Genomic DNA, 12,096 nt, shown 5'->3' with positions numbered 1-12,096 from the left:
GATGTTTGACATATCAATTCTTTGCCACACTTCCTGCTTCTGACCTCTCCCTTAGTCTACTGTACTGTTTCAATTAAACTGCACATAAGCTGAAGGAACAGTACCTTCACATTCAGTCAAGCATTTCAAAGCCCATTCAGACCCAATAGTGAATTCAACAACTTGTGATACGAGCTTCAGTCCCCAATTTTTCATACAGGAATTGATGATGATCTGCTATTTCTGTTTACACTTCATTTACACCTATTTTCTGTGGGCTTTACTTGTTCCATTATCATTTCTTTCTGCCTTTCACTGCCATCTCTCTTTTAGCTTCTTCTTCCTTCCCTTGATCAGTGGTCTTCCCTTCTTCTGTCCTCTTATTTACTGGCCTCTGTATCAAAACTTGCTATATCTCTCATCTTTTTTGACAGAAGACCCATGACATTGAAACACCAATTTTAATTGCGTGACTGAGTTTTAAATAAGTCATGTCGAGGCCCTTAACTCTATTTGTCTCTCGGAAGATACTGCCTCACTTTGTCGTATTTCAGATTTTGCTTTTGTGTTATACTTAACTATGTCCACTTTTATAATTCCTCGAATAGGATATTTGTGAGAAAAAGTTTATTTAGCTTAGTGATTTACTAATTGGGAATTAATCCTTCTTTCTTCAGTCCCACTTTTTAAATGATTTATTTCTCTAATTTTTGTGTTCTTATGTAAGATACAATGCATGTTTTACAAAATCATTTTTAAGCCCTTCGTCTCATGTAATAGATCTGGACTAAATTTCAACACTCACCACTGTCATATGACTGGAAATTTCCCACAAATCGTAGATATTCGTAGGTAGGAGATTCCTTCGGGTCCAATGTCCCTCGCAGCAAGTGACAAGAAAATTCAAAGCAGTTCTCAGCTAGATAAAAACATTACATACTTGCTTAAGTGAAAGATAGGCAATTACATTTTCTTGTTTTCCAGATATATACACTTGGTCTTGATATTATTGTTGGGAGCCAGGAAACAATATGGGCAGCTTAGGGGTTGGGTGGGAGTGTGAGGGTGGGGAGACAGAATTAACTGTAATTTATGAGACTGTAGCTTCAACAACTTTCTATCCCATGTATCATGCATTCTGGACAGAGGAGGGGGCGGTTGAGCTTTATCACCACTTTCAAGAAACACATTCACTGTTTAAGGCCATGCCTAGAGGAGATCCCAGGCTATTCAAGGAATTTTGCCTTTACAGTAAAGGGCAACGCATTTTAGTGATCTTTGACTTTTCTCACCATCCATTATTTTAGGAGGTTGTCTTTGCAATTTTGCAATAAGTAGTTGGAAGTCCTCTCTTTAATACTCCTTCCTCAGGATTTGAGACAAGGTCTGTGTCCTTTACAATGGGCATTGTGGAGCCCCACTCTTGGTGGTTCTTTGAACTGCAGTTCTAGCAAGGTAAGCAGAGGTCAACTAGGGATGTACCATGCAATGGCAAACTGGCATTTCAGGGAACAAATTTAAGAATATTCAGAATAATCTGTTTGTAACTTGTTAAAAATTGTGTTCAAGTGCAAAATTGAAAAATCCACAGATATAGATGACTGATGTTGGTAAACCTCTGTTAAACTTTCATAAAGTACTAGTTGGGTCTCAACCTGGAGCACTACGTCTAGTTCTGCGCACTTTACTTCAGGAAGGTTATGAAGATATTACAGAGTCATACAGCCTTTGGTCCAACTGCTCCATGCCAACCACAATCCCAAACTAAACTAGTCCCATATGTCTGCGTTTCACCCGTATTCCCTCAAACCTTTCCTATTCATGAACTTATTCAAATATTTTTTAAACATTGTAACTGCACCTGTACCTGGCACTTTCCTCTGGCAGTTCATTCCATGTGTGAACCACTTTCCATGTAAAAAAAAGTTGTGCCTCCTCTTTTTTAAATTTTCCTCGTCTCACCTTAAAAATATGCCCCTAGTTTTGAACCGCCTCACCCTGGAGAAAAGACCCTTGTCATTCACTTTATCTGTACCCTTCACGAGTTTATAAACCTCAATAAAGTCAGCCCTCAACCTCCTATCCTCCAGTTAAAAAAGTCCCAGCCTTTCCAGTCTATGTTCATATCTCAATCCCTCCATTCCTGGCAACATCCTGGTAAATCTTTTCTGAACGCACTCCAATTTAATAATAGCCTTCCAAATAACAGGGTGGCCAGAACTGCACACCAGTACTCCAGAAGAGGCCTCAACAATATCTTGTACAACCTCAACATGATATTCCAACTCCTACACTCAAAAGTCAGAGCAATGAAAGCAAGTGTGCTAAATGCTTTCTTTATCATCCCGTCTACCTGTGATGCAGACTTCAAAGAATTATGGACCTGAACCCTGTGATCTATCTGTTCTACAACACTATCCAGGGCCCTACCATTAATTGTGTAGGTCCTGTCCTTGTTTGTATTACCAAAAGGCAATATCTCACATTTATCCAAATTAAACTCAATCTGCCACTGTTTGGTGCATGATCCAAATAATCAAGATCTCTTTGTAATCTCAGACAACCTTCTTCATTTTCCACCACACCACCAATTTTGGTGTCATTTGCCAATTTACTAACTATGCATCCTATATTTTCATCCAAATCATTTATACAAATGATAAACAAAATTGGACCCAGTACCAATCCTTGTAGAATACCACTGGTCACAGACCTCCAGTGTGAAAAACAACCTTCCACCACCAACCTCTGTCTCTTACCATACAGTCAAGTTTGTATCCATTGGCAAGATCTTCCTGAACCCCATGTGATCTATCTTTACTATTTAGTCTACCAAGTAGACCCTTGTCAAAGGCTTTACTAAAGTCCAAGCAAACAATGTAAACCGCTCTGCCTTCATAAATTTTTTTTTGATTACTTCATTAAAAAACTAAATCAAGTTTGTGAGACTTGATTTTCCTTGCAAAAAACATGCTGCCAATCCCTAATCTAATCCTTGCCTCTCCAAACGCATCTAAATCCTATCTTTCAGAATCACCTCCAACAACTTACCCACCACCAATGTCAGATTCACACGTCTGTAGTTTCCAGGTTTATCCTTCGAGTCTTTCTTAATAGCACAACATTAGCCACCCTTCAGTACTTCACTAATGTTTATAGGTGATACAACTATTTCTGTTAGGGGTCCTGCAATTTTCTCCCTAACTTCCCAAAACACCCTGGGATACATTTGATCAGGTTCTGGAGCTTTATCTATCTTCATATTTTCTAAGACCTCTAGCACTTCCTCTTCTGTAATGTGAACTGTTTTCAAAACATCAATATTTATTTCTCTGAGTTCTCTCTCCTCATTTTTTCCCCAACAGTAAAACCTGATGCAAAATATTGATTTAATATCTTCCCACCTCCCCCCATCGAGGTTTAACACAAAGATGACCTTGTCAATCTTCAAGTGGTTCTACTCTCTCTCTCTCAAGTTTCGTTCTTGCTCTTAATTAATTTGTAGAATCATTTTAGATTATTTTTAACCTTATCTGCCAAGACTACCTCATATCCCCTCTTTGCCTTCCTGATTTCTTTCTTAAGAGTGCCCCTATACTTCTTATGATCTTCAAGAACTCAATTGATCCCAGTTGTCTATATCTAACATACAAATCTTTTTAATTCTTGACTGGAACCTTAATAACATTATTCATCCACTCTTGCCTAATCTTACCAGGCTCGTCCTTCACTCCAACAGGAACATAATGCCTCTGAACTCTCGTCATCACACTTTTAAACACCTCCCACTTGTCAGTTGTTATTTTACCTGCGAACGTTCTACTCTAATCAACTTTTGAAAGTTCTTGTTTCATACCCTTAATATTTGTCTTACTCCAATTAAGAACTTTAACTTTTGTGGAAGACTTATCCTTTTCCATAACTATTTTAAAACTGATAGTATTATGATCACTAGACCCAAAGTATTCCCCTACTAATACTTCAGTTACTTGCCCTTTCTTATTTCCCAAGAGAAAGTTAAGTTTTGCTCCTTCTCCAGTAGGAACATTTACATATTGATAAAAAAATTTTCTTGAACACATTTAGTGGGTGTAGAAAAGATTGCTTCCAGGAATGAAGGTCTTCTGCTGTTGGAGTTAGATGGGGCTGTTATTCTTGAACTGAAGATGAAGAGGAGATTTGATCGAATTATTCAAAATATTGAGGATGCATACAGTGAATAGAGCAATACTGTTGCTGTTTTTAGAAGGAATAAGAGGACACAGATTTAAGCTAAGTGACAAAAGCACGAATGGTGACAAGCAAAAATATGTTTTATGCAGGGAGTGGTCAAAATCTGGAAAGAACTATCTGGAATTGTTGAAGGAACGCTATCAAAAGAGCATCCAAGAGGAAACTGGATTAAATGAAAAGGGAGAAAGGATACAGAACTATGGTAGAAGGTGAGGGAGTGGCATTAGGTGACTTTTTTTAAATTGCAAGAATATACTTTATTCATAAAAAAATTATAAGTACATACAAAGAGGTTGTTTTCCATTCTGTATAATCTTATCAACAAGGACAATGAAACCCAAACGGTACCTTGAATTTGACATTCCATAGAGCTACCATGCAGTTGCAAATAACAAGGGCATTTTCAACTCCTTCAGGAAGAAAACATTTACATTTTGAGGCAATGAGGAGATTCCTATAACAGAATGGACCCTCATTGTACTTTGGTAGAAAGGCCCAACACAGTGGTCTATCCCCGCTGCACCATGGCGACAGTTGCCCCAAGCTTCAATGTGTCAGTCAGCCTACAGTCATGGACCTTGGACTGTCAGTCTGCCACACTTAGTCGAGGCAAACTCTCTGTACTGGAAAACCAACAGGTTTCACGCAGACCGAACAGCACCTTTCACCAAGTTGGTGGTGCTCCAGGTGCAGACAATGTTTGTCTTGGTTTGTATCCCAGGGAACAGCAGAGAGGCATCACTTGGGTGCATACATTAGAGCCTAGATGCAGTCACTTGCACTGAAAAAAAAGGGTCACAGTCTGAGGATTCAGGGTAGACCATTTAGGATAGAGATGAGGAGACATTTCTTCAAAGACTGGTGAACCTGTGGAATTCATTACCATAAGTAGTAGTTGATGCCAAAACAAATGTATTCAAGAGGCGATTAGATATAGCACTTGGGGCAAATGAGCTCAAAGGTTGGGGGAGAAAGCAGGATTAGGCTATTGAATTGGACGATCAGTCATGATTGTGATGAATGCAGGATCGAATGGCCAAATGTTAACAGACTGTAGAGCATAGAGTTTTGTGTCATGGAGTTGCTCGGGATGAATCTTGACAAAAGCCACTGCATCTCTCTCAAAGCTTTCTTTACAAAGGCACATTCCAGAAGGAGATGAATAACAGTCTCTTCACCAGTACAGCCACTTCGAGAGCATCGTGCAGTCGCGCATAGAGACCAGGCCATTTTGCTGAATAACTTTGACAGTCTGCTCAGGGAGCCACCTGACAGGATGCACCCTCTCTTTTTCCTGCAGGGTCTCAAGGATGCTACATGCTGACCACTTCCTGACTGATTTGGGGTCAAGCTACATGCTGACCTCTTCCTGACTGATTTGGGTTCAAAGGCATATTTCTTTGTAAACTTATCCACGAAGGACAGGTAATATGAAATGTCTTGAACTGTCTTGTCGCAACGAGGCTAAACTCATCCTTTCCAATACTGGGGACAGATAGAACCTCCGTACACTGTGACAATTGGTGTTTGTGTACTAAGGGTCTACACACAGCTTGATGCAGCCAAACACAAAGGTAACTCAGGATGAGGGCGGTTTTGGATATGTTCTTTGTCCACCCCCCCTCCTTATCCAGAGCTTTCTACATGGTGTCCGTTTGGACACAGTCCATCCTTTTCCTCCAGATGAAATGGAAGATGACTTGGGTGACTGCTAAGGGGCAGGTTTGTGGAATAGGCCAGACCTGTTCCACATGCAACAATACCATGAGTACCTCATACCTGATGGCCAGATTTTTATCCACAGTGGAGAAGGAGCAGTGTTCCCATCAGCCCAGTTTCTGACTCAGCTTGGCAATATGCTCCTCCCAAGCTTTGGTACATGCCTCAGTCTCTCTGAACCATACTGCTAGCACATTCAGGTAATCTGTCCTGACAGTGAAGGGGATAAAGTATCAGTTGGCCCAGTTCCTATAGAACATGGCCTTACTCTTGCCTCAATTTACCTTGGATCCTGAGGCCAGCTCAAACTGGTCACAGATGCTTGTGAGTCTGTGTTCTAATAGCAGATATGAGTAGAACACGGTGATATCCTCATTGTACAGAAAGGCTGCAACATGCAGATCTCTGCTCCATGGGATAATCACCCCTCTCAGGGTTGTATCCTTTTTGATGGGCTTAGCAACAAATTTTATGCAACACACAATCAACGCAGGAGAGAGTGGACAACCCTGTCTAACTCCACAACTGATCAGGAAGCTGTCTGATTCCTACCACTGAATGAGACCGCACAAACAATGTTGATGTAGAGCAGTCGGGTCCAATTACATTCTTAAGAGAATGTCCCACTTGTAGATGTGCAATATCCTGTCAAAAACCTTCTCCTGATCCAGGCTGATGAGATAGCTGTCTACCCCACCAGCTGCATGTGGGCGATCATATCCCTGCGGACTGCAAGGCTCTCAGAGATTGTCCTGCCTGGTACAGCACAGGTTTAGTTGGATGAATCACCGATCCCAAAGCAGACCCAGTTGGTGATGGCCTTAGATAGAATTTTGTAATCTGCATTCAGGAATGAATCTTTTTTCTTGCAAAAGTATGCTTCATTCATTAAAATCTTTATGTACATACACAAGTACAAAAGCAGTTCTGTAGAGTCTTTGCATATCAAGAAAAACAAACATTGGAATATGACATTCCCATGCAGGACACTAATTACACACCTTTGAGGCAAGGGGTTAGGGTCAAGAACTGAATGGATTCCCATGGTACTTTGGCAGAAAGACCCTAGATGGTGTACTTTCCCCACTGTACCTCGGTGACAGCTGTCCCACGCTTCAGTGTGTACCTCAGCATGTCGTCCTGGGCCAGTCTGCAATGCTTGGTCAAGATTAACTCTCTGCACTGGAAGGCCAACAATTTTGGGCCAACCAAAGAATATCTTTCACTGAGTTGATGGTCCTTCAGGTGCACTCAATGTTTGTCTCGGTGTGCATCCCTGGGCATAGACCATAGAGAGCAGAGTCAACAGTATTGCTCCCTCAGAATGTCACAACAGACATAACTGGCCGGACAGCCTCCTACTATGGCTGGGTTTTTTTGTTTTTAAGTAACAGTGTAGAGATAGGACCATTACGAATGGAATGCTCCCACAATCAATAATGAGAAAGCCTTCCAAATAAAGTGGTTATCAGATATTTAAGTAGTTACCCAGCTCTTTGCCAATCAGAGAGCTACAGCAACTTCAAGCAGCAGCACCATCTCCGAGGTCAAGGCTGCTGTCTGAATAGCAACATTGAATTGCTGGAACAATGGGTAAGGTCATACACTTTCCAGGAATGGGAATTGCAGGGTAGGAATCATAGGGAGAAGGGAGTCGCAGGTCAGGGGCAAGGGCAGGTAGATATCTTTCAATGTCCATTTGCCTACTGAAATCCATGTCTCTGATTAGAGCCCTCCCCTGCAACCTAGCAGTCAGGCTGTTCTGTTTTATCATTCAAGAGGGCTGCCATGTTTCTTGCCAGCTTAGAACACAAGTGCATCAGGCCGATATCAGGACGAGGCTCTTATTTGGCCAATCACTGGTCTTTCCACCCAGGCATTAATTTCTGAGGTAATGGGAAAGAGGTGGACATCTCCCCGATGCCAGCCCACCCAATTATTTGCTTTTCTACTGTTTCTCAGTAAGGGAAAATGCCAGCCAAATGATTCTAGGTTCTGCAGGAAAAGGTGGATATGCGAAAAGCACAGAATAGAGATGCTAATCAAGAGGTAAAAGCATTCCAATAATTGCTAAAAATCTTTGGCATAGCAGCACTCCTTTCATCCCACACTGAAATGTTAACCTAGAACATTTAGAGTAGAACTTGAAGCCACATTCGCTGACTCAAAGACAATGGTGCTCCCCTTGTGCCATGACTGGCACTCAGAAGCCAGCAGATGCCTAGTCTGAAAATCAAATGGGTGGTTAAGAAACCCACTTAGCCATTCATTTGCTTTGTCCCGTCGGCCTTGCTGCCTTTACCCTTCAAACAGCTGCCGTCTGAGGTGGGTCCAGTAATAAGTGTCATGTCAGCTGCTCAGTGAGTCAAGATAGAAGGGGAACCCTGATAACGAAGCATAATAAACTGAGGCTTGGTATACACGATCACCCACTCTTATGTCAGTATGATTGTAGGTATGGATCCACATTCACTTAGAACATAGAACAGTACAGCACAGAACAGGCCCTTCAGCCCACAATGTTGTGCCGACCATTGATCCTCATGTATGCACCCTCAAATTTCTGTGACCATATACATGTCCAGCAGTCTCTTAAATGACCCCAATGACCTTGCTTCCACAACTGCTGCTGGCAACGCATTCCATGCTCTCACAACTCTCTGCGTAAAGAACCTGCCTCTGACATCCCCTCTATACTTTCCACCAACCAGCTTAAAACTATGACCCCTCGTGCTAGCCATTTCTGCCCTGGGAAATAGTCTCTGGCTATCAACTCTATCTATGCCTCTCATTATCTTGTATACCTCAATTAGGTCCCCTCTCCTCCTCCTTTTCTCCAATGAAAAGCGACCGAGCTCAGTCAACCTCTCTTCATAAGATAAGCCCTCCAGAACACAAGTGAATAAGATGGTAAAGAAGGCATGCTGCATGCTTGATTTCATTGGTCAGGGCACTGAGAATAATTATTGGCAAGTCATGATGCACCAGTATAAAACTTTATTTAGACTGCATTTGGAGTTGTGTGCACAGTTCTGGTCACCACACTAAAGGAAGACCATGGAGGCTTTGCAGACGATGCAAAAGAAGTTTACCAGGATGTTACCTGGATTGAATTTTATTAGCTAAGAGGAGAGGTTGGACAATCTTGGATTGTTTTTGCCACAGCACTGGAGGCTGAGGGGCAACCAAATGGAAACATAAGTTTCAGGTCAGATGGGGAAAGTTTAAAGGAAATGTATGAGGTATGTTTTTACACAGAGGGTGATAGGTACCTAGAATGTGCTGCAAGGAGATCTGGTTGAAGCAACATTTTAAGAAGCATTTAGATAGACAGATGAACTGGCAGGTGAGATAACTCCACAGAGGCCAGTATAGTATTTGACACTGATCCGCCTTCCTTGGAGCCAGCTATCAGAATGAACAGAAGCCCTGACACTCCTGTTTATATCTGTCAGCTAGGGCTCCCAGAGTGGACCAGGTTAACAGCTCCAATAAGGGAACACATATTCTATTGGGTTCACCTTGCTAATCTTGTTACAATTGGTACATTTCTCCCCCTCTACGTCTGGGGAGATAGGCTTGTTCTTTTCTTTTTTTTAGCCTATCCAAGGGCATTTTCACAACAGATCCAGTTCCTCCAACTCAGCCTCGGATATGGGCGATGCGTACTGGACTCTAGCCTGCTTCTTGCGCTTGAAGGGCCTCGGAAGAAATTCATCCTCCTCTTTAGGTGGTCAAGCCGTTGAAGCTGTGTCCATCTCAGACTCCAAAGTTTCTTTGATGCTAGATGGTGTGGGAGAACCTTTGGGTTCCTACAGTCATTTCAGTTCTGAGGGGCTGGGTATGTTTTGCTCCCGTCTCATTTGTGCGTTTGCAGCTTTCATGTGGTCCATGTGCTTAGTAAGGGTCGCCTCACCTACCCAAACGGGGCAACACGGTGGCTCAGTGGTTAGCACTGCAGCCTCATAGCGCCGGGAACCTGGGTTCGATTCCAGCCTTGGGCGACTGTCTGTGCGGAGTTTGCACATTTTCCCCCTGTCTGCGTGGGTTTCCTCTGGATGCTCCGGTATCCTCCCACAATCCAAAGATACAGAATTGGCTGGCCAACAGAAGACAGCGAGTGGTAGTAGAAGGAAAATATTCTGCCTGGAAGTCAGTGGTGAGTGGAGTTCCACAGGGCTCTGTCCTTGGGCCTCTACTGTTTGTAATTTTTATTAATGACTTGGATGAGGGGATTGAAGGATGGGTCAGCAAGTTTGCAGACGACACAAAGGTCGGAGGTGTCGTTGACAGTGTAGAGGGCTGTTGTAGGCTGCAGCGGGACATTGACAGGATGCAGAGATGGGCTGAGAGGTGGCAGATGGAGTTCAACTTGGATAAATGCGAGGTGTTGCATTTTGGAAGGTCGAATTTGAAAGCTGGGTACAGGATTAAGGATAGGATTCTTGGCAGCGCGGAGGAACAGAGGGATCTTGGTGTGCAGATACATAGATCCCTTAAAATGGCCACCCAAGTGGACAGGGTTGTTAAGAAAGCATATGGTGTTTTGGCTTTCATTAACAGGGGGATTGAGTTTAAGAGTCGTGAGATCTTGTTGCAGCTCTATAAAACTTTGGTTAGACCGCACTTGGAATACTGCGTCCAGTTCTGGGCGCCCTATTATAGGAAAGATGTGGATGCTTTGGAGAGGGTTCAGAGGAGGTTTACCAGCTTCTTTGTGGAAGCCCTGGGATTCTATGAGGGTAGGAAACAGGCACAGTGGAACTCTGTCTTCCTTTCCTCCTTTCCATCCTCTGGGAACTGAGTATCCCGTTGACAGCAGGGAAAGGAATATAAGGCCTGACGTTCTTCAGCTTCTCCCACTTGACCTTAGTCACTGTCAGTGACTTCATGTTTCCACAACATAAGGTATCCTTTGTTCATCATTTATATGTTATCTATTTCTGTCACAATCAACAAAAGCAAAAGGGTTAAGTTCAATGTATATGTAATATATTGAAGCTCATTTCTACCACTTCAAATCTGTCAAATCCATTGTTGTCCGTGCTTTGTTCAGTTAATGTACTGAAAGCACTTTACCAAAGTGCTCTTGTTGGTGTGGTGGATAAATTCTCACAATTTGGTTTGTGGTTCAATTCAAAATTTTATTAACAAAACATTCCTTAGTAAAAACACTGTGTGAGCAAATTCCCACAATATTTACTCTATCTAGCTCGATCTGTCGGAGAAACAATATTTTCTACCATGATCCACATGTTTGAGCTGAGTCATTAGAATTCACTCTGAGATATGGCTAGCTGTCATCAATGAAGATAGGTTTCTCAGGTCAGGGTAGATTTTCTCCGGTGTCTTCTCTGGTAGCCATGGGTCTTGCTGTGCAGCTTTGCTAAGGGGGTGGCTTCTAGCCATGCATTTCTATACCTCTCACCCCAGACTTTCCTGAATATTTCATGGCCTTTGGCCAATGGGATCATGAGCAGGGTTCAAAGCATCCAATGGGATTCCACCCACGCCCTTCACTGTTGCTATGCAGGGGTGGTATAAAGTGCACATTCTGAGGGATTGGTCAGAAGTCAAGGTGTCAAAAAGTCTGATGAAGGGTCTAGGCCCGGGGCGTTGGCTTTTGTGCTCCTGGTATGCTGCTGGGCCTGCTGTGTTCATCCAGCCTCACATTTTATTATCTTATGTCAAAAAGTCTGATCTATCCTTCCAATACACAACCCTCAGGCTAGTTTTCCCAAACATTTGTAATCTCTTTGATCTTAGTTACCGATGTTCTCTATAGCTGATAGCTGATGAATTTAACTTGGCCAATTTTCTGTCAGACCCGATTTCTCCGGCTGTGGGTCAATTTAAAATGTCCAATTTTGGTCCTGTGGTCGCTTGACCATGCCAAAACGATTGCTAAGCAATCCTGTAAAGAAAAACCAAGTGCTGGCTGAGTTTAAAATCACTCAGCTCAAATTAAACAAAGCTGAAACCATTATATTTGGCTCCTGACAGCAGCAATACAACCCTGTTTCCAATTCTATCAAACCACTCCATCAGCATTTTGCTGAGACTGATTCATTCATAGACTCTCTACAGTGTGGAAACGGGCCCTTCGGCCCAACACGTCCACACTGATCCATAGAGCGTCCCACCCTGACCCATCATCCCCCAATA

At 42.6% G+C, this 12,096-nt stretch overlaps 1 protein-coding gene across 10 annotated transcripts in view; it reads right to left on the bottom strand.

Annotated features, from left to right (window-relative positions):
* LOC125453276 (neuronal PAS domain-containing protein 2-like) overlaps positions 1–12,096 on the bottom strand; it is a 160,333-nt gene that overhangs the window by 66,639 nt on the left and 81,598 nt on the right. For all 10 annotated transcript variants that reach the window (XR_009445845.1, XM_048532621.2, XM_059646594.1 and 7 more), the window contains one exon: positions 785–898. Coding sequence is in view for 9 of the 10 variants with exons in the window: in XM_048532621.2 (XP_048388578.2) it covers positions 785–898 (114 nt within the window). In the remaining variant the exon portion in view is untranslated. The remainder of the gene's footprint in view (positions 1–784; positions 899–12,096) is intronic.

Source organism: Stegostoma tigrinum, chromosome 6, assembly GCF_030684315.1.
Source record: "Stegostoma tigrinum isolate sSteTig4 chromosome 6, sSteTig4.hap1, whole genome shotgun sequence".
Classification (NCBI taxonomy): Eukaryota; Metazoa; Chordata; class Chondrichthyes; order Orectolobiformes; family Stegostomatidae; genus Stegostoma; species Stegostoma tigrinum.
Note: the sequence above shows the minus strand (reverse complement) of the source record. Positions and strands in the feature narration are given on the sequence as shown.